General features: G+C 40.6%; 2 protein-coding genes across 4 annotated transcripts in view; one reads left to right on the top strand and one right to left on the bottom strand.

Moving 5' to 3' along the window:
• tbpl1 (TBP-like 1) overlaps nt 1-18,884 on the top strand; it is a 194,536-nt gene extending 175,652 nt beyond the window's left edge. Inside the window, exon 10 of the mRNA XM_069887298.1 lies at nt 17,987-18,884. Within this exon, the coding sequence (XP_069743399.1) occupies nt 17,987-18,027 (41 nt within the window). The 3' untranslated portion in view covers nt 18,028-18,884. The remainder of the gene's footprint in view (nt 1-17,986) is intronic.
• Nucleotides 1,920-21,192, bottom strand: slc2a12 (solute carrier family 2 member 12). Of its 3 annotated transcripts, none has more exons than XM_069887288.1 (6): nt 21,094-21,192; nt 18,761-18,875; nt 16,773-18,110; nt 16,377-16,499; nt 6,583-6,715; nt 1,920-2,276 (listed from the first exon to the last, which is right to left on the bottom strand). In XM_069887288.1, exons 1-6 carry the CDS (start codon nt 21,112-21,114, stop codon nt 2,117-2,119), a joined length of 1,890 nt encoding a protein of 629 aa, XP_069743389.1. In that variant the 5' UTR covers nt 21,115-21,192; the 3' UTR covers nt 1,920-2,116. The 3 variants fall into 3 exon arrangements, with proteins under 3 accessions (XP_069743389.1, XP_069743390.1, XP_069743391.1); XM_069887290.1 differs by lacking the exon at nt 1,920-2,276 and adding an exon at nt 2,285-3,369; XM_069887289.1 differs by lacking the exon at nt 16,377-16,499.
• Between the last annotated feature and the right edge of the window lie 1,976 nt (nt 21,193-23,168).

Here is a 23,168-nt window from a genome sequence, read left to right as displayed (position 1 = left end):
GAGTTCAGATAGAGTTAATTAAATCGCGTGATAGCTGAAAATTCAATAAACTAGCCATTAACAAAGAACCAAAATTTCATGAGGAACATTTTAAGCGACAAGTGTTTATGATCTGATTTTGTTCTTGTAATGTGATGGAAACTGCTTCCAATGGAAACCAACAAATTGCCATAATGCTGGGGAGTGTAATAATAGATTATTTTAAAAGAAAACCTTACACAGATTCATCGTATAAATGGGTTCATTTTGAGCTCACTATTTCATGATCCTTTGCTCAGTTCAGTTGCTACCACTCTTAGTTTTAAGCTAGAAGGTTGTGGCTTCAAGTCCCACTTTCAGATATGAACACTTCATCTGGACATATACAATTTACTATTTTATGTATATTGGATTTTTGGAGATGCTAGAAAACAGATGAAAATGATTTCTGCTACAATATAAGGATGGAACTAACACCTTTGGAGAAACAACTTACAGGAGAAAATTCAAGGTAAGGGTGCAGAAGGAACTAATCATTGGAACAGAGACACAAATATAGAGAATAGAAACAAAGGCACACGTTTTATTAATCTTTTCTAACTTAGAACACCATGGGATTAGCAGGGATCATAAAATCATGCAAATCTGGTGCTGGTTAAAGTATATGAAAATGATTTTCCACAACATTCAACGAGTTTTTCAGAGCTACATTGCTACATAAGGAATCCAGCAGATATAGAAGTATATACTGCAAGAAATCAGAAAGTGATTCATAAAAAAATCCACAATTGCGTTTTAATTGCTTATTGTGTAAAATAGGTAATATTTTAATTACATGCTATGAGTAAATGAAATACCTTATGTGCTAAGCTTAAAAAGTTGAATAAATCCTGATTTTCCATCTGTTTTGTGAGTTTTTTTAATAATTGTTGAATGCCGGGTATACAAATTGAATCAACTATATCTTTATTAAATATTCCTTTGTTTTGCCAAAGTAAAATTGAGGACAAATGTTTTCATCTGATTAGAACATTTTTATGTGCTGTCCATGTAAACCCTGGCACATCTTTGATACAATTTAATAACATGGATTACAAAATATACAGCACTCTTCAATATAGATGATGAAGGATATTTTTTGGTTATATTTTGTCTATATGCATTCCTCAGCAGGTGATAATATGCAGATCTGCATGCAGACTTTGTCAAAAAATTTGAGCAGCTGATTCCAAGATCTTGGAACTCCTTAGAGAGATCTGAAGATGTGTAAAAGAAACAAATGGCAAAAAAAATGATTGAGCTAAGTCTGACTAGCTCCACACCATGGCCAAGTATGGTCAGAAAGAATTTCCATTTAGCCTTATGTCTCACCTGAATTTCAACAGCATTGCTCTTCTGGGAAAATACCGGACACTCTAAGTTCATGGCCCACGGTGTGAACACGATGCATAATTTAATAATATTTAAATATTTGCTCTTTTAGAAACAACAATTAAATATGTAAATTTAAAAATCAATGACTAATTCCAGCTGAAATATATGATAAGTTGTTTTTTTTCAAGTTTTGTCTTTGAGTAGAATCATCGTTACCAAGGTTAGATGTATCTCAAACATCGCATTAAGTTTAATGAAATGTTCTGCAAGTGGATGACTGGACAATAGGATACCTAGTGAAAGAGATATTGATACAAGTGTGTAGAAAAGTAGAGGGACAATATATAATATTGCTGGTATTTGAGTGAAAGAACTTGTTTCACAACCATCAACTCAACCCAGAAAAGTCCAAAGGAAAAAAGAACAGCAGATGGTGGAATCTTGAGTAAACGAGAAGTAGCATGGTTAGCTCAACACGCTTACAGTGACAGCAACCTGGTTTTGAATCCAGCGCTGTCTGTAAGGAGTTTGCACATTCTTACACAAATTTACACAAATTCTTCTCATTTGATGTAGAAATTTTTATTTATGTACTTAATTATCATTACTTTTTTTTTTAAATTCAAGATCAACAAATATCATCTACAACTATTTGCAGGCCAATCTAAAGAAATATGAACCCAATGACAGTTATGAATGAAAACAGAATAAATAGCAGATCAGTGCCATGTCACTTTCATAAATAGTAATTTTGAACTCTATGTTACAAAGTACTATCACCAAAATAATTTTCCAAGCCATCTGTATGGTATTGGATATCAGTAGCCCAGATGGAGTGCTCACCACCTTTGTGTTTCCAAAGTCGTCCTGGGATCAGTTTCTTTACATGTTGAGCGGTGCAACAGATTCCAGTTATATTGTTCCTGGAAGATTGGTAACATTTCAGGTTTATGTGAATTCAATTTAGAATTTGAACTTTCTGTCATAAATCAATTCCCTCCATTATATTAATGTGTATATTCTTGGCTTAAAGCAAAGATAAACATTTCTCAATAGGTTACTTTTGTTTAAAGTAAGCCAGGTTGAAAATATGTCATCATGACCCCATTAACTGTAAATAACAATGGATAGATTTTGTTAACATATCTGAGAGAAGAACATTGTTGAATGCCACTATAATTTCTCCACAGAGAATATATCTTACTGTAATTATTATTTACTTGTTACAGGCATGTACAACTTAGCAAAAAGCTTTATTTCACTGCATAAAATTAAAAAGAAACATTCCAAAATCATTAAAATAAATCAATTAAGGAGTAGCATGAGGAGCTTTTTCTCAGCTTTTTTTTTCCTCTTCTCCTCTTCCCTCCATATTCATCTATGACCTATTGGCCTGTGCTTACTCCTCTTGCCCCTTCTTCCTTCTTTCCTCTCCTGCTATTTTATTCAGGCCCCTGCCTGCTTTTTGCTTGTACCTTGAATGAAGGGTTAAGGCCTGAAATGTTAGTTATATCTATTTGCTTCCTACAGATGTTGTGTGACCTGCCAGGTTTCTCCAGCACTTTTGCGTATGTATTTAACTGCGTACTCTAAAATACAATTATGGTAAGAATACTAAGAAATTTATTTCATTGATTCATTTTTGGTTTTGTGGACATTGCTATGAAGACCAGTATTTATTATCAATCCCTAATTGTTTTTGAGGAAGTACATTGTGGTGAAATCATTACTACCTACTGTAGTGCTTGGATATTCCATATGTAGACTCAGCAATGATGAAAGAATGACAAATTTGTCACTTGGAAGAGTACCTACAGGTGGAGCTTGGTGTCAATTGAAGTAAAACATGAAAGTCTGCAGACTCTGTGATTGAAGTAAAAACACAAGAGAATCTCAGCAGGTCAAACAGTGTCCTTTATATAGCAAAGATAAAATACCCAGCCAATGGTTTAGTCTTGAACCCTTCATCAAGATCTTGGTGTCTATTGTTGGTTTGGGAAATCCTTTCAGAGAAATCTACGAGAGTAACAACATATGATAATGCATGAAATGAATATTTAGGGTGATTTGTGAAAAACCAATCAAATAGACTGCTTTATCTTGGATGGTGTCAAATGTTTTTTTGTGTTGTTGAAATTGCATACACCCAGAATATGCTGTCACAATCCTAACCATCCTGTCTCAGGATCACCAGCTTCTGATGGGCGGCTGGTCTGGTTACGTTTGTCTCAGGATCACCAGCTTCTGATGGGCGGCTGGTCTGGTTACGTTTGTCTCAGGATCACCAGCTTCTGATGGGCGGCTGGTCTGGTTACGTTTGTCTCAGGATCACCAGCTTCTGATGTGCGGCTGGTCTGGTTACGTTTGTCTCAGGATCACCAGCTTCTGATGTGCGGCTGGTCTAGTTACGTTTGTCTCAGGATCACCAGCTTCTGATGTGCGGCTGGTCTAGTTACGTTTGTCTCAGGATCACCAGCTTCTGATGTGCGGCTGGTCTGGTTACGTTTGTCTCAGGATCACCAGCTTCTGATGTGCGGCTGGTCTGGTTACGTTTGTCTCAGGATCACCAGCTTCTGAAGTGCGGCTGGTCTGGTTACGTTTGTCTCAGGATCACCAGCTTCAGATGTGCGGCTGGTCTAGTTACGTTTGTCTCAGGATCACCAGCTTCTGATGTGCGGCTTGTCTAGTTACGTTTGTCTCAGGCTGACCAGCTTCTGATGTGCGGCTGGTCTAGTTACGTTTGTCTCAGGATCACCAGCTTCTGATGTGCGGCTGGTCTAGTTACGTTTGTCTCAGGATCACCAGCTTCTGATGTGCGGCTGCTCTGGTTACGTTTGTCTCAGGATCACCAGCTTCTGATGTGCGGCTGGTCTGGTTACGTTTGTCTCAGGATCACCAGCTTCTGATGTGCGGCTGGTCTGGTTACGTTTGTCTCAGGATCACCAGCTACTGATGTGCGGCTGGTCTGGTTACGTTTGTCTCAGGATCACCAGCTTCTGATGTGCGGCTGGTCTAGTTACGTTTGTCTCAGGATCACCAGCTTCTGATGTGCGGCTGGTCTGGTTACGTTTGTCTCAGGATCACCAGCTTCTGATGTGCGGCTGGTCTGGTTACGTTTGTCTCAGGATCACCAGCTTCTGATGTGCGGCTGGTCTGGTTACGTTTGTCTCAGGATCACCAGCTTCTGATGTGCGGCTGGTCTAGTTACGTTTGTCTCAGGATCACCAGCTTCTGATGTGCGGCTGGTCTAGTTACGTTTGTCTCAGGATCACCAGCTTCCGATGTGCGGCTGGTCTGGTTACGTTTGTCTCAGGATCACCAGCTTCTGATGTGCGGCAGGTCTAGTTACGTTTGTCTCAGGATCACCAGCTTCTGATGTGCGGCTGGTCTGGTTACGTTTGTCTCAGGATCACCAGCTTCTGATGTGCGGCTGGTCTGGTTACGTTTGTCTCAGGATCACCAGCTTCTGATGTGCGGCTGGTCTGGTTACGTTTGTCTCAGGATCACCAGCTTCTGATGTGCGGCTGGTCTGGTTACGTTTGTCTCAGGATCACCAGCTTCTGATGTGCGGCTGGTCTAGTTACGTTTGTCTCAGGATCACCAGCTTCTGATGTGCGGCTGGTCTGGTTACGTTTGTCTCAGGATCACCAGCTTCTGATGTGCGGCTGGTCTGGTTACGTTTGTCTCAGGATCACCAGCTTCTGATGTACGGCTGGTCTGGTTACGTTTTTCTCAGGATCACCAGCTTCTGATGTGCGGCTAGTCTGGTTACGTTTGTCTCAGGATCAACAGCTTCTGATGTGCGGCTGGTCTGGTTACGTTTGTCTCAGGATCACCAGCTTCTGATGTGCGGCTGGTCTGGTTACGTTTGTCTCAGGATCACCAGCTTCTGATGTGCGGCTGGTCTGGTTACGTTTGTCTCAGGATCACCAGCTTCTGATGTGCGGCTGGTCTAGTTACGTTTGTCTCAGGATCACCAGCTTCTGATGTGCGGCTGGTCTGGTTACGTTTGTCTCAGGATCACCAGCTTCTGATGTGCGGCTGGTCTAGTTACGTTTGTCTCAGGATCACCAGCTTCTGATTTGCGGCTGGTCTGGTTACGTTTGTCTCAGGATCACCAGCTTCTGATGTGCGGCTGGTCTGGTTACATTTGTCTCAGGATCACCAGCTTCTGATGTGCGGCTGGTCTGGTTATGTTTGTCTCAGGATCACCAGCTTCTGATGTGCGGCTGGTCTGGTTACGTTTTTTCAGGATCACCAGCTTCTGATGTGCGGCTGGTCTAGTTACGTTTGTCTCAGGATCACCAGCTTCTGATGTGCGGCTGGTCTGGTTACGTTTGTCTCAGGATGACCAGCTTCTGATGTGCGGCTGGTCTGGTTACGTTTGTCTCAGGATCACCAGCTTCTGATGTGCGGCTGGTCTGGTTACGTTTGTCTCAGGATCACCAGCTTCTGATGTGCGGCTGGTCTAGTTACGTTTGTCTCAGGATCACCAGCTTCTGATGTGCGGCTGGTCTGGTTACGTTTGTCTCAGGATCACCAGCTTCTGATGTGCGGCTGGTCTGGTTACGTTTGTCTCAGGATCACCAGCTTCTGATGTGCGGCTGGTCTGGTTACGTTTGTCTCAGGATCACCAGCTTCTGATGTGCGGCTGGTCTGGTTACGTTTGTCTCAGGATCACCAGCTTCTGATGTGCGGCTGGTCTAGTTACGTTTGTCTCAGGATCACCAGCTTCTGATGTGCGGCTGGTCTGGTTACGTTTGTCTCAGGATCACCAGCTTCTGATGTGCGGCTGGTCTGGTTACGTTTGTCTCAGGATCACCAGCTTCTGATGTGCGGCTGGTCTAGTTACGTTTGTCTCAGGATCACCAGCTTCTGATGTGCGGCTGGTCTGGTTACGTTTGTCTCAGGATCACCAGCTTCTGATGTGCGGCTGGTCTGGTTACGTTTGTCTCAGGATCACCAGCTTCTGATGTGCGGCTGGTCTGGTTACGTTTCTGGTCACTGGTCATTAATAAGATACTGAATGTGATGGACCTGACAATGATAATGATTCTGAGTGCCAAATGTAAGCAGTTGCACTACTTGGAGATGGCCATTGCCTGGCGTTTCTGTGCTGTAAATGCTGCAAGCTTCTTATCAACCCATACCTCAAATGTTACCATATGCTGAGACTGATTCGACCACATGCTGCACTCAGATTATGTCTGGTCTTTCTCATCAACTTACCCTTGTTTTAGTTGTTCAGATATTTCCTCTAACGTCTGATTTTTAGTCTCAGGTATAAAGAAAATGATAAAAATCAGCCCGAAAAAACTCAGCACTGCATATATCAGAATAATCCACGTCAGGCCAATAGATTCTAAACAAGAGAAAAAAAAGATGCCAGTTTTAAGTTATTTTAAAATTACTTTTTATGATAACACATGATTGCCACTGCAGCAATATCAGAATAATCAAACACGGGTGATTGTTGTCTTGTAAACCTACCCTTAATTTTTCCCTTTACCAGTATTAAAATAGACTTATAATATTTCAATATGGCTTTTATATTTTGAATAGTTAATTCAATTCTTATTGATAAGAATTGAATTATTTATTCTCACATGTACCAATATAACATGAGATCCAGCTACTCCCTCAGCCACTGCAGAAATGTGGGTAGGGATATGGTGCTGTACATTTTGATAGGGCTCCACAAGGAACAAATTCAGGCAGCTTCCAAGCTGATAAAAAAAAAGAGGTACTTTGAAAGACTCCTCTATTCTATTTGTTTGTCCATGGCCTCAAGCACCTGCTGAAATGAGGCCACCCGCAAATTGGAGGAACAGCATTTAATATTCCCTCTGGGCACTCTCCAACTAAATGGCATTAACATCAACTTCTCTAATTTCTGCTAGGCCCTTATACTATCTCTCCCTCTTTCCCTATCCCACTGTCTCATTTCCTCCAGCTCCCCACCCCATTCCCACTCCATTCAAAGAGCTATCCCCTCCCCATCACTTCTCAGCTTTTTTTCTTTTGCCCTCTCACTCCATTTCCACTACCGTTGGCCTGTGCTCCTCCTCTGCCCCTTCCTTCCTCCTCTCCCCTCCTTTTCGTTCAGGTCCCTGTCTGCTTTTTTGCTCACACCTTGATGTAGGGCTCAGGCCTAAAATGTTGGTTCTATGGATGTGGCATGACCTGCTGAGTTTCTCTACCAATTTTGTGAATTAAACTACAATCGCAGCATCTACAGACTTTCTAGCTTAACTCATTTCTTCCAGGGACCTTTAAAGCCAATGTTCCAAGGATGATCAAGAGTTCCTTCCATGCAGCAATTCTGCTCTTGACATGAAGATTCTGTATAATTAGAACACTTCTTAAGAATTTTTGCCATAAATATAGAAAAAAAACTCACACACACGCATGCACACACACACACACACACACACACACACACACACACACATTTATGAAAAAAATCAGGGTTCATTGTCACCTGCATTCATACTTCAGCAGCATTCATTATTATCCCTTTTAATTATTATATTTATTATTACAGTTGGGCCCCTATATAATTCAAATATGTCTGCCATATCTTAATAAAAATGTTATATTTGTTCTTTAAGTTGTATGTAATTTTTTTCCATATGTAGCACCTTCACCTTTGCTACATAAAGGCACTGTTTGACCTGCTGAGTTTCTCCAGCATTTGTGTTTTTAGTTCTGTCTAGTTTTCTCTAGTTTTTTTGTATAGGAAATGATTTGTCCCCTTAGATAAGCTTTAATGAATTCCATATTAAAAAGCTATTATCAGTAGATGGAAGATGGGTTTCACAAAATAGTTCTATCTGTCTCTTTACACTTTACACAGCAGGAAGTCTTCCACCTCATTCATAGTCTTAAAAATTCATCTATTACCTTCTGCTCTCATTGAATATTTCAAATATTTGGAATGCAATTGTGTTTTGCATTATCAAAGTCCTCCTTTTGGTTAATCAAAGAAGGACTAAAATCTTGCAAAAATAGCATGGTTAATTTCAGGCGGACCGTTATTTTGCTTGAAGGTAATAGATGAATTTTTAAGACTATGAATGAGGTGGAAGACTTCCTGCGAGGTTTATCAAAAGGCTAAGTCTGCCAAAGCAGAGGACTGTGAAAAATGTTCATGAAGGGACTAAATAAAAGTTGTATTTTTAAAAAAATCTTGTATTTATTGTTGAAATGTAAACTTCATTGAAATGTTCATGGAGATCTCAGAAAAGAGTAAATTTGGGAACAGTAGTAGCAAGGTGAAGACTGTTTAAACAACTGAAAAGATTGTAGTATTAAACAATATTTATTTGAAAAATCAACATGGATAGAATGTTCAAAATATATTAGTCTTAATGGTAATGGTATAAAAGAGGAGGCAGGTCTTGGCACACTTAAAAAAATTAAAGGCAGATATAATCTTTCGACAAGAAACCCATCTTACTAAATTGGAACATGCTAAATGAAAATGATGATGGGTGGGACAAGTAATATCATCTATATTTGGCTCAAAACCAGGAGAAGTAGCAATTCTAATTAATAAAAATATACCAACAATAATAGAAGAGATACTGACTGACCAAACCAGAAGATTTGTAATGGCACACTGTAAAATCTATGCAAAATCATGGACATTTATGAATATCTATGCACCAAATTATGATGAAGACTTTAAGAAAGATATTTTTTTCATAAACAACAGAGGGAAGACAAAAATATATTTGTTGGAGCTCCCCACCATGACTACCAGCCCCCCCACATCTCCATCGGGCACACAAAACTCAAAACGGTCAACCAGTTTACCTATCTCGGCTGCACCATTTCATCAGATGCAAGGATCGACAATGAGATAGACAACAGACTCGCCAAGGCAAATAGCGCCTTTGGAAGACTACACAAAAGAGTCTGGAAAAACAACCAACTGAAAAACCTCACAAAGATAAGCGTATACAGAGCCGTTGTCATACCCACACTCCTGTTCGGCTCCGAATCATGGGTCCTCTACCGGCACCACCTACGGCTCCTAGAACGCTTCCACCAGCGTTGTCTCCGCTCCATCCTCAACATCCATTGGAGCGCTCACACCCCTAACGTCGAGGTACTCGAGATGGCAGAGGTCGACAGCATCGAGTCCACGCTGCTGAAGATCCAGCTGCGCTGGATGGGTCACGTCTCCAGAATGGAGGACCATCGCCTTCCCAAGATCGTATTATATGGCGAGCTCTCCACTGGCCACCGTGACAGAGGTGCACCAAAGAAAAGGTACAAGGACTGCCTAAAGAAATCTCTTGGTGCCTGCCACATTGACCACCGCCAGTGGGCTGATAACGCCTCAAACCGTGCATCTTGGCGCCTCACAGTTTGGCGGGCAGCAGCCTCCTTTGAAGAAGACCGCAGAGCCCACCTCACTGACAAAAGGCAAAGGAGGAAAAACCCAACACCCAACCCCAACCAACCAATTTTCCCTTGCAACCGCTGCAATCGTGTCTGCCTGTCCCGCATCGGACTGGTCAGCCACAAACGAGCCTGCAGCTGACGTGGACTTTTTACCCCCTCCATAAATCTTCGTCCGCGAAGCCAAGCCAAAGAAAAAAAGAAAAGAAGATTCATATACTGCTCCCTGAATTGTCTCTCATTCCCGATAGCTCAAAAGTCTTACCAGGACTGGTCGTGGTTGCTCATTGACAGGCCCAAGGGTCCGGTGAGCCCTTTCAATATGCAGTTTATCTCTGAATTTGTCCTTTCCCAGCACTCACGCGATCCATGTTTTAAAGAAGTTCATTGGATCTCATCCCTCAATTCCATCTTTTAGTCCAATAATTCGGACATTATTTCATCTGCTAAAATTCTCCATGTGGTCGATCTTGTCCAGCAGAGCTTTTCTGTCTGACTCCCATTGCTTCACATCTTTCTCCAAAGCTTTTAGCTTATCTTGTGCTTTTACCAAGTCTACTTTTACTTGGGACATTCTTTCCATTCTTCAAGGATTTATTTAATTTTGATCATCCTTTCAGTCATGTCTCTCATTACATTTTCAATGCCAGAAAATCAGTTGCTCACGATTTCCATTTTCTCCAGGATAATATTTAGTTCTTGTCATGATTCCCCAGCTCTACTTGGATCTGCCAATCCCAAGACCACTTTTGTATTGCTCCCTTTTGGGCTTTTTCTTGATGTTCCTGGCTGAGTAGAAACTTTTTGTTCTCAACTGCCTTGGTTTCTTAGTCGTCTTATTCATTTTTTGTAAAAAAAAATAATTTTGAACTGTCTTTTTAATACTCTTCACAAAGAGCTCAATCAAAGCATGTCTGTCTAGATCCTTCACATGGGCACGCACCCATAATTAGAACTCTTTATTGAGAAATGAAATGAAGATGTAAAGGAATTGCAGGGGGTAACTCCAAACAATTTTCCATCTGCATATATTCTTGATCCACCATTGAAAGCCATGAGTAGGACATTTGTATAATTATAAATGCAAATTTTATAATAAAATAATTCTATATCCCAGCTGATCTGACATTTCTATGTGGTATTACACTGGAAGAAAAATTGTTTTGGCTCTCAGCCATGATCTCATTTGGTAACATGAGCTGAATGGAAATTCTACCAAGGTTGTCATACATGGAAAAGAGTGATTTAGCAGAGCACACTTTATTTGGGATTTGTTAGGCAACAAATATTGTATATACTAGTGTATAAGATGGTCCTGAATGTTAAAAATTTCACCCCAAAATCAGGGGTTGTCTTGTATGCCAAGTATAAAATCCAAACCTTAACAGCAAAGTCTCAACACTCCCCTGTACAAAGTTTAAAATACGAACCTTACAGCGAAGTGTTAGCGCTCACCCATGGGGTCCATCTGCCCTTTACTAGGTCATTTGCTTTTAAAGTGTTTTGAATAAGTATATTAAATGTCCATAGCAGCATCACTCCACTGGTCAATGGTAAGTTATAGACCTGACATAGTCATATACAGTGAGCATAGCTCAAAACCTACATTTTAGATGGAAAATCAGGGGGTCATCTTATATGTGAACATATGTGGTATTGATTTATTATGATTCCTGAGTGTTTAAAATATTAGTGTTCTTTTTTTGGGAGGACATCAGACTTTTCCGGAATTGGCAAATATTAAAAATATTGCGACTCAGGCCACCCAGCTGAGTATTTACTGCAATTTACATAATCAGATGAACGAGATGAAATTGAAATTAAGGTTGGGTTAGAAACTTTGGATTTTGTGGAGCTTCAATTGAAATGAAACAGTAAAAATAAACTTTATTAATGGCAATGTGCAAGAGATTGATGCCAATTTGCAATAATAATTTCAGATCAATTGTTAATTGATATTGTAGAGAAATTATAGGCCAGTTAGCCTGACATCAGTAGTGGGTAAATTGTTGGGAGGTATCCTCAGAATGAATACAAAATAATTTGAATAAACAGGAGCTGATTAGGGATAGTCAACATAGCTTTGTGTGTGGTAGGTCACGTCAAACCTATCTTTTTGGAACCTTCTTGAGGAGATTCCAGGAAAGCTGATGAAGGCAGTGTCTGTTGTTAAGCCTTTGACAACGTCCTGCATGGGAGGTTAATCAAGAAGGTTCAATCAGATGTTTAAATTGGATTACACATTGGCTTCATTGGAGAAGTCAGAAAGTGGTAGTAGGTGATTGCCTCCCTGGTTGCCGGCCTATAACTAGTGGTGTGCCTCAGAGATCAGTGCTGGTCCATTGATGTTTGGTGTCTATGTCAACGATCTGGATAACAATGTGGTCATTTGGATCAGGAAATGTGTAGATGACACTAAGATTGGGGGAGTAGTAGGGATAGCGAGGAAGGCTCTCAACTTGCAGCAGGATTTGAACCAGCTGGAAGAATAGGTTGAAAAATGGCCACTGAAATTTAATGCAACAAGTGATACATGTTGAAATTTGGCAGGATGAATCACAGTAGGGCTTACATCAGGGATGGCCAACATTTTAATTTTTAATTTAAACATACAACATGGTAACAGGCCATTTTGGTCCACTAGTACTTATCGGGGGTGTCGGTTAATTGGACGGCACAGACTCATGGGCTGAAATGACTTGTTACCATGCTGTATGTCTAAATTAAAAAATAAAAGCTTGTCCACCCCTGAATGGTAAACAGTAGGAAAGGGCAGGATAGAAGATCTCAGAATACAGATATATAATTCCTTGCAAGTGGCATCACAGATAGAAAATGTTGTAAAGAGAGCTTTCAGCACATAAATGAAAGCATTGAATATAGGAGTTTGAATATTATGGTGAAAAAATTAGTAATGCAAAATTTAAGTACTGTATTGAGTGCAATTTTAGTCACTTATCTGTAAGAAAGAAATAGAAAAAGATTGCAAAAATGTAGATAAAATTTACAAGGATGATTTATAGGGAAAGGTTAAATAGGTTAAGACTATTCCTTGGAGCATCAGAGAATGAGAGAGATTTGACACAAAATGATGAGGAGTATAGAGTAAGTGCAAGCAGGCTTTATCCACTGAGATTGGGGAGATACGAACGAGAGAATATCGGGTGAAGGGTGAAAGGTAAAATGTGTCAGAGGAACATTCAGGGAACCCTCTTCACTCAGAGTGGTAAGAGTGTGGAACAAGCTGCCTGCGGAGGTTCAATTTCAATATTTAGAAGATTGGATAAGTACATGGATGGGTGGAGTATGGAGGGCTGTGGTTCAAGTACAGGTGAATGGGACCAGGTGGAATAAATAGTTTGACATGGACGAGATGGGTCAAAGGGCCAGTTTCCGTACTAAAGTGTTCCATGGTTCTAATATATTTTTCATGATTAGATTGAAACGTTAGATTTGAAAAGTAAATTACTCTATTAAAAAGGAATATATGGAATGTTATATGACTAAGTAGATGCTTTGAATATCACTTTCCAAAGTTTTATTGATTCTTCATTTGTTTGTGTGGGTTGGAGAGTGGCAAATGTGATTCCACTATTTAAGAAAGAAGAGACAGAAAAAACAGGAAACTCCCTCACAATTATTCAGGACCCAGATAGTACTTCACTTGTGAATCTGTTGGCATCATTTACTGCATCCGGTATACCTGATGTGGCCTCGTCTACACAAGGGAGACGAGACACAGACTGGAATATCATTTCGTTCAGCACCTTTATTCTGTCTGCTGCATCAGCAAATAAATACCTTTCAGTAGTCAACAATTTTAATTCCACACACCACTCCCATACTGACATGTCTATCCATGGCCTTATGTACTATTCAAATCATGCAAATTGGAGGAACAACGCCTTATATTTTGTCTCAGCTGTTTCCAACCAGATAGCATTGATATTGACTTCTCCAATTTCCAGTATTCTCAATCTCCAACAACAACTTGTCTGAGGGAACCAACTGATATATTTCCAAGTTTGCTGAGGATACTAAACTAAATGGCATTGTGCGTTTGCAGCAGGAGACAAGGACTGCAGACAAGCTTAGTGAGTGGTTAAGGATATGCAAGATGCAAGATAATGTGGATACATTTCAGCTCATCCATTTTGTACACATAATTTAAAAAAGCAGAGTATTTGTTTAAAGCCTGTACAGAGTCGACAGCAGTCGGACTGGGCAGATGGGCTCCATAGGGAGTGCTGAGATTTCGCTGTTAACCATATAACCGTTTACAGCGCGTAAACAGGCCATGTCGGCCCTTCAAGTCCGTACCGGTTCACTTGAACAACTCCACTAGCTCCTCCGCAAACTCCTGAGGAAGTAGAAGCTTTCTTCATGATGCCATTGGTGTGTTGGTTCCAGGAAAGATCTTCCGAGATAGTGACTCCCAAGAACCTACATTTGCTCATCCTCTCCACCTCTGATCCCCCTCTTCTGATTCACGTGTACTCTTTCATCTACCAGTCCTGATTGCCTGGAGGTTGAGACTTTTCTTATCAGTGGCTTGGGGTACAAACCCCTGGTTTTGGGGTAACATTTTCAACTTTCTAGACTGTCTTATACGCTAGCATATATGGAACGTAGAATTTATTTTGTTGCACGGTTGCTTTCCTTCTGAATATTTATATTCATACAAAACCTGCCCATAATGAATTTTCAATGCACTGGCAGACACAGTTAAATAAATGAAAAATAGACGTTTTAAAAATTGCCTGGAAGCCCTATATGTAAGCGGATTCCTGGAGTTCAGTGTCACGCGAATAGTGTGCCATGTGCCTGGCCAGAAGTGAAGGCAAGTTTGATGCCTCATTTGTCAAGTACTTCCATTGGATTTGTCATTCTTCTGCTGTTTACCAGCTGCATTTATTCCTGCAGAAGGTTGCTATCTTTCTATTCACACCCACCCACCCACCCACACACACACAGCAAATAACAATTTGACAGCTATTTAAATAGAGAATAGGCACTATTCTCTTCTTGAAAGACAACAAAGTGAATGACGATGAAACTGCTTCTTACACATTCTTAAATATTGGGCAAATGTGATCGGGGACCAAAAATCTTCACCGTCATAAGAACAAAAATTATTGCTGCTGAAGTCAGAACTTTATATGTTAAGGTAACAATCACCAGCACAGTTGAACCTTTACGTTATATTAGGGCTTGGAAACTATTATGTGAAATTTCACATTTGGAATTGCAGGAGGAAAATAGCAGAATGAACTGATGTATTGAAGGAAAATCGAGGTTGACAAGCTTAAATTCTGAAATGACGACATGATGACGCATCGCGCGAGCACTGATGTCATGCTACTGCTCAGCCATTTGCCGACTCAGATGGCAGGGAGAGGGTGGCCCAGGGAAATTACCCAGGTCCGCGGCCCTTCCTAAGCAATCAGTGGAGCTGGACAACACAATTAGCAGCAATACACAAATGTGTTGGAGAAACTCAGCAGGTCACGCAGCATCCATAGAAAGTAAATGGTACTCAAAGGCCTTTTGCTTCCTATAGAGGCTGCATAATCTGCTGAGTTTCTTGAGCAAATTTATGTATTGCACTCGACCCCAGCATCTGCCAATATTCCTGTTTAACTACAAATAGCCAGAAAATATCTGTAAAATCTCTAAGACCCAAAAGGTAGTGACAAAAACAGAAGAGAAAACGAATTAGACAGCGTAGAGAGGATTTTAAACTGAGAAAATTATTTTGGTAACAAGCACAGCCTTTAGGACAATTTAAGTATGCAAATCAGCATGTATGAACTACCATAGGGTCATTGATTTAAATGCAGTATATAGGAATGTTTTCCCTATAAAGGCATAATAAAATTAAATGCTACGTTTAGTTCATCTATACTAAGTATGATAAGAGAGGCAAACAAGAAGAATGCAGATCTTGAAGACTCCTATTTCCTTAATTTCCTGAAGAAAGGCTCAGGTACAAAATTTTGATGGCCCATTGCTTTCCATGGATGCTACATGACCTGCTTATTTGGCTCCAGCACTTTTATGCATCGCTCTCAGTATATTAACAGTTGGGGGAGACAAATATTAAGGGTTTAGCACCTTGATATATAGACAAATATCCAGGGCCAGATAAAATATGTTCACTACTCTTAAAGGAGTCAAGGAAGAGAATGGCTAAAGATTTGAGCACCATTTTCCAAACTTCGTTGGATACGTGGATTGTGCTAGAGGGCTAGAAGGTCACTAATGTTGTGTCATTGTTTAAGAAGGGAGAGAGGAATAGACTTAGCAATTGGAGCCAGTGAGATAACTCCTATAAAATTAATCTTCAGATGCTTTTCCTGTTGAGTTTATCTACTTGTTTAAATTTATCGTCTCAATTTTCATTGTGCTGAACCCAACACTTTTTAATTGATTTTGCCTTTGGAAAACAGGGCTGATCAATTTTCCACACTGGAGGAAACAGCGCAAGTATAATTCCATTTTTGTTGGATTTGGAAGTGATTTGCAAAACAAAACAATTAAAATTTCAAACAGTGACCAGAATAATTGTCTATGTAAAAATCTTAGGCTTCATCCTATAATTAAGTTTTCTTTACCTGTCACCGACAAAAAGGTTAAAGCAACGAGCAGATTCAAAGCCCAATTCAAGCATCCTACGAAAGCCACAGCTCTGCCTTTTATCCCTGTTGGAAATATTTCACTTAACAGCACCCACACCACTATAATTAGAGACAGAGAAGAACATTGTGTTAAGCTTAAGTACTGCTCACAGTCAATCATTTTACAAATATCGCTGAACATCATTTTAAGGTGAATGATTCAGCTCAGCAGAATTCAAACCTTAGGAGAAAATTGAATACATTCATAAACATTAAAATTAGGTCAAATTATATTACAATACATTAAATTTCATGAATACAGTTTATCAGGCTTCCCAATGAAAGCATTATCCATTTATCCATGCAAGTTAATTTCAACACAGAGTTTCTTACCTGGTCCAAAACTTAAAGAAAAGGCAGCAATGTACAAGAGCAGGCAACCAAGGGACAGCCATTTCAACAAAGGAGATACTTGTTCCATCTCATCTTCATTCTGCTCAGGGCTTCCTTTGAGCTGAGAAGAGAATTGATTTGGCACCATTGTAGTTCCAATACCATTTTGGTTTGTGATTGAATATCTTGTAGTTTCCAATGTTGGGTTAACCTGTGTCTTTGATATAAAAACTTGAGCAGCTGTTGAGTTATATCCAGGCATTGTAGATGTGACATTATCTTGCCAGTGATTCGTTTGATTGGGGTAATTGCAGACATTAGTGAATTGCATTGGAATTTTACGGAGCACCATTGCCAGAATTATCAACATTACAACCATAGAAGTACTTCCAATGTAAAGAAATGTTTTGCGTCCTAGTTGGTCCATGAGTAGCATAGCTAAAACCGTGCAAATCACTTTTACAAGCCCCATACTAATAGAAGCTAATGTTGCTGCTGTGTTACTTGCAAAGCCAACTGATCTCAAGATAGTTGATGCATAATATAAAATATTTGGTTGGCCTGAAGCTTGCAAGAAAAATATCAAGCCAAATCCTATCCCCACTCGTAGTCGAATGTTGTCCTTTGCCCGAAATAAATCAAGAAATGTGTAATTTCCTTCATTGCTCAGAGAAGCTTTGATGTTTGTCAGTTCATCATCAATATTGCCATATGATCTAATTTTCTGCAAAATGAGATTTGCCTTTTCATCATTTCCCTTCTTAACCATAAACCGAGGACTTGGTGGAAGAAAGAAAACACCAATGATTTGTAGCACTGCTGGAACAAGATTAATACCAAACATCCAGCGCCAACCATCCAAAGTGTTAGAGAATGCATAATTAATGATATATGCTAGCAAAACTCCAATAACAATCTTGAATTCAATCAGTGATACCAACATGCCTCTTTTCTCGGATGGCGCAATCTCTGATAGATAGATACATACTGAAAATACACCTGAAGTTGTAGCAATTCCCACGATGATGCGGCCCACAACAAGCATTATGTAGGAAGTAGAGGCAGACATTATGACGTTGCCCACGACAAAACACAAAGTTGTTGCAATGATTGCTATCCTTCTTTCCCATAGATCAATGATGTAACCAACAACCATGGACCCTATTGTACCTCCAATTAAAATTGCACTGACAAGTATTTCTTGTTTCCCACAGGTAAGATGGAAGTCAGATTGCAACTGCAGAAGAGCTCCTGAAATGTTTGCAAGCTCATAGCCATAGATGAGTCCACTGACAGATGAAACTATAGATGCAGCAATGAGAATAAAGCTCAACACACCTGGAAAAAAAAGGCATCATTAATGAAACGTAAGCCGGTCAGAACTATAACAATTTAACCAAAATAGACAGGAAACAATAAAAGCTCTGAGAATGGCACCTTTCCATATTTACAGTTGCCAATGCATAGAACTTGTATTTCACATATAAGTGGATGAATTAAATTCCCATCCAGATCTAGGTTATATGAACATGCATTAGACCAGTCATTCTCAATCTTTTTTTTGGCTATGGCCTTCCTAGAACTGTGTTCAAAATTTATGGGTCCCCGTCCATTTTGATTTCTTCCATAATTCTCTCTTACCGAATAGATTGAAAAAATTAAAATATTTATGTTTCGTGAGGTGAACAAAAAAAAAAAAAATCAGGGCTTTTTCTTAAAAGTGCTGTGGCCTCCAGGGTGGCCATAGGGTTCCCATTGTGAATGGCTGCATTAGACAATGGGAAATCTGAAGTATCTTTCTATCCCTGGGTTACTTGTAATCATCTGGAGATATCAATTGCATCCCATTACACATTATAGTTGTTTTAGTCATCTGTAGATGAGATCGAGAAGAGTAAGGGTGGGGAACAGCTGGACAATTGGATCACTCAAGAGAAAACTAGAAAAGTGGATTGATTTATGACGAATGTATTATAAAACTATTTTACCTTTCTTAGGTGTAGGCTGGTTCAGAGGAGCAAATGAAAAGTTATTTTGAGTCTCAGTTGTGTTGGATTCACATTCTATTTCAAATTCTGTCTCCATGTTCATTGCTGCAACTTGCTGTAAAGTACAGAATAAAATAAGTGATTCCTTATTGTTATATGTGGATTGTGGACGATCATGTGATGTCCCTGTCTAGAACCTAGTTGGAAGTTGGATCACCTGCCAATCAAGGTTGGACTCCAGTGCACAACTTATTGTTGGTTTATTTGAATGATGTTGCATCATCATTTATCAGACATTCAGATGAACCATATAAATTCCAACATGTGCGACAGTTCATTCTCTCTGTCTCTTGGTCCAAGCCACACCACACTAGGTCTCTACTGTGGACATTGCTGGAGGAGACATGGATAAGGTGTGCATTACACTTTATTGCTCTGAATAGATCAGTGCTTGCAGGGAGCTGCACCTCGTTGGTACGGGCTATTGGGAGCATGTACTCATGCGGGGCAGTGTGATAGGGTAAGAAGCCACTGGTATTGATGTGCCTGCTTACACCATTGTAGTTTTAGTCTCGTACCATGTAGAGGATAGGCAGCCACCAGTATTGAAGTCCAATCTGAATGGCTATATATTTATTAAGTAGTGAGAGTGATTAAGTATCATGTGACATCTTCCCCTGTTTGATTTCCATGTGTACAATAGTTACCTTTGATTGTGACACTTGTGTCTAGACTTGTGTCTAGACTTGTGTCTCTGTGAACCCACCGAACCTGACACTATTCCTAGTACAACAATTTGTGCAGAAGCACAAAATAGCAATATGAAATTAATCTTCCTGATTCCAGTCAACCATAATCAGATGACCATCGTTGATATGGTAACACAGTGCCTGATGGGAATATTTGCAAGTGATCTGTGTCAATTCAGTTCTTCTCCATTACATGTAAATTCTAAAAGTAATTTCACTGAAATTGCCTGATGTGTTCCTGAATTTATGCCATAAAGAAATGGGTCGAGCCACAGAAACATTACTTTCATGCTATCATTTCAAAATTTTTTTGCACAGCAGAGAATTGAACCAGAGTATCTATGCTATCTCTTTGCCCATCTACACTTTGTGCGGCAGAACCTAACAGTTAATCATTAGGTTGCATCTGCAATTAAAGAAAAGTGAATGCTATGTTCGCATTCATTTCAAGAGGAATAGTGTACAAGAGTTGATGAGGCTCTATGGGGTACTGGTGAGACCTCATTTGGAGTACTGTGTGCAGTCATGGGCCCCTTATCTTAGAGGGGATATAATAATATTGGAGAGAGTATAGAGAAGATATACCAGGTTGGTTTCTGGAAAGCAGGGGCTAACATATGAGGAATGTTTAGAGGCTCTTGGACTATATTCATTGGAATATAGAAGGATGAGAGGAGATATCAAAGAAACATATCGAATGGTGAAAGGATTAGACAGAGTAGATGTGAATAGGATGTTTCCCTTGCTGGGTGAAATGAGGACAAGAGGGCACGGTCTTAGAATTAGAAGGTACCCAATTAAAACTGAGATGAAGAGTAATTTCTTTAGCTAAAGGATCATGTATTTGTGGAATTTGTTGCCACATACAGCTACGGGGGCCCAATCATTGGGGGAGTTTAAAGGAGAGATTGATAGGTATCTAATTAGTCAAGATATCAAGGGATCTGGGGAAAAGGCAGGAAATTGGAACTAGAAGTGAGAACAGTTTAGCTCAGGGTGAATTTGTGGAGCAGACTCAATAGGCCAAATGGCCTACTTCTGTTTCCTTATCTTGTGATCTTGCGATCTTTAATCAACTTTTCCAATCTTTAATCAGCACTGGCTCAGAACCCAGTGAAGGTTTTCTTATGTCAATGCCACATATTATTTTTATTTATACCAGAATTATTAAACTGAAGGCCATGATTCATGACTTGCATTTGAGGCAACCTTATATTTATTTCAAACAAAGATTAAAATATTGCATTGTATATGCCTTGTGAGTGAAAGGAACAGCACTTCACTTTACAAACTTCCACAATCCAGTGCCCAGTTTTCATACAAAAACAAATCATTTACGAATTGAATTTCACTTCTGTGAATCTTTAACTCTGCCTCTGCAATGCAGAACCACTGGTGTAAAAGAGTTTCTCCTGCTTTCTGACTTACACACCTTGGATTTAAATATGTAGCTTTATCTAGTTTTGGATCTCTCCTACTAAATCAGTTTGCTTCCCTCAAGCTGTTCGTTGCTTTCTCATTTCCTGACATCAATAATATGCAATTGATATTGTAATTCAATGACAAATATTTGAAATTTGTTACCTGTAGATCACCAGATTCCATGCTGTTCAGGAGATCACAATTTTACCTGAGCACTGTAAGGTGCCAGCTCTGAATAAACAGATTTGCAGGAAGAGCATTGTAATTTCGACCAAGATTTTTTTTAAAAACTTTTATACTTCCTGTTCATGTTGTATGTAGATTCTATCTGGCACTGTGCCTTTTCGATTACGACACCTACCTTGTGCTGACTGTGTTTTTTAAAAAAATCCAAAGAAAGGAGAAGTGAGCTAAAAGATGGAATGAAAGCTAGCCAGGGGTTCTTTACCAAGAGCAGCAGGGCAAATTTCATACTGCAAAAAACATGCACATTTGCAAAAGAAGATGCAAGCAGTTAATGGAAAGATCAGAGCAGGACGTGTTCACTAGCGCCCTACACTCCATCTGCTCCCTCCTATGCAACACAACTCACGGTTCCCGGGCTGGTTCTCCTGCGACGCCACGTCCGGTACTCAAAGAACAGCCCTTTGGTTGACCGAGTGACTCTGCTCCATGCGAACCCACATTATGCCTACATTGAGTACCCGGACGGGCGGGAGGACACAGTCTTGGTAAGGGACCTTGCCCAAGCCGGATCGGGCCCAGCAGTGCTCCCAACCCAACCTCCTCCAAATCCTTCTCCCCTAGGTCACGTGCTCGAACAGAGGGATCAGCACCACCCCACCAGCTCAGGCCAGTCTGTTGACAACGCCGTTGAGTAATTGAGCGAAGCGGTGGCCGCACTCAACGAGCTCGCTGGTGATACGACTCCAGCAACCCCAATCCCAGCACCACGGCGGTCATGCCGGACAGTCAGGCCCCCCGACTGTTACAGCCCCTAACCTCCCACCAGGTTTTCCCCCCCCTTTTTTTTACAGCCCTCCATCCACCCCGGGGTCATATCTCAAAGAAGGGGTGAATGTGATAGTACAGATTCTATCACCAATGTGTATATGTATATATTGTGGTGTAGGATGGTTGTGATTGACTGAGAGTGTATCCACGCCTACTGGCAAGTCTTAAAGGGTTGCTCCTAGCCAAACGCAGATCATTCTGGACTGGTCAACCGACATGTGATACGCTCCAGTCTTCTAGTTAATAAAAGCCTTGGTTTAGATCAACAAGCCTTTCATTCTTTCAACGTGCACTACATGGATATTAAAGAATTGGATGCTCCCTTTACTTGTAGAGAGATTATAGAAGCACTTAGAGCTATTGCTACGAGCCCAAAGGACAAGGTAAATGTTTACCGCTCAGGAAGGTTCTTGTAGGGTTTGCAGAGAGAGATTTGTTGTTCCAGGATTTCCACAACTGAGGTACCACCATTAGTCACCTCAATGTCTCGCTAATGAAACTTGCCCCATCAGTGTTTTCCAGATGGTAACCTCTTTCTTCAGGTTACCACAGAGTTCTTTTCTGTTCTCCTTATTCCAAGAGAAACATCAGACAGATAACACTTCCAGCCATCCACTGCTCTGGAACTTTTTGTTTTCAACCAGCTCTTCCTGGCTTGTTTCAGCTGTGACTGTTCAGTCTCTTTCAGTGTCACACATGAGCTGAGAGAACTTATTGAAATTGGTCTCACCTCTCTCTCTCTCTCTCCAACTAATTGCCAGAAAGCCCATGTGACAGGGTGCGCATCCAGAAGCATGAAGCAGTTGACTGTCTGGCTGTAGTCAACCACCACCTGCGGCTTCTCCCCGTTTTTAACAACCACCACCTGGGCCTTCCAGGGACTTGAGCTAGGTTCGATAATGCCCTCATCCAGCAGTCTGCACACCTCGCTTGTGATGAATTTCCTGACTTCATAACTATATTGCTGGCTTTTGGTGGCCACTGGTTTCCAGCCAGGGTTGAGGTTTGCGAAGAGCGCTGGAGGAGCGATCCGAAGGGTGGAGAGACTACAAGTGGGGTGGGTGGCTCGGGCTGTCACTGGCAGGAGGCTACCAGAGTGGAGTGGTTACAGACAGAGAGTGGGGCATGGGGCCCCCCCATAATGCAGGGAAACAGTTCAGAACTGGCACTGAAAATCCAGTCCCAGCAATACGGGAGCACTGAGTTGGGGGAGGACTAATTTG

This window comes from Narcine bancroftii, chromosome 6 (assembly GCF_036971445.1).
Source record: "Narcine bancroftii isolate sNarBan1 chromosome 6, sNarBan1.hap1, whole genome shotgun sequence".
Classification (NCBI taxonomy): domain Eukaryota; kingdom Metazoa; phylum Chordata; class Chondrichthyes; order Torpediniformes; family Narcinidae; genus Narcine; species Narcine bancroftii.
This window is presented reverse-complemented; position numbering and strand designations above follow the sequence as displayed.

Coding starts and splice junctions, on each gene's coding strand:
- slc2a12 (XM_069887288.1), bottom strand. CDS start 21,114: ATGGAATCTGGTGATCTACAG. Junction 18,876..21,093: donor TGGAATCTGGTGATCTACAG/GTAACAAATTTC, acceptor TGTACTTTACAG/CAAGTTGCAGCAATGAACAT. Junction 6,716..16,376: donor AACCTTTTTGTCGGTGACAG/GTAAAGAAAACT, acceptor TCTCTTGTTTAG/AATCTATTGGCCTGACGTGG.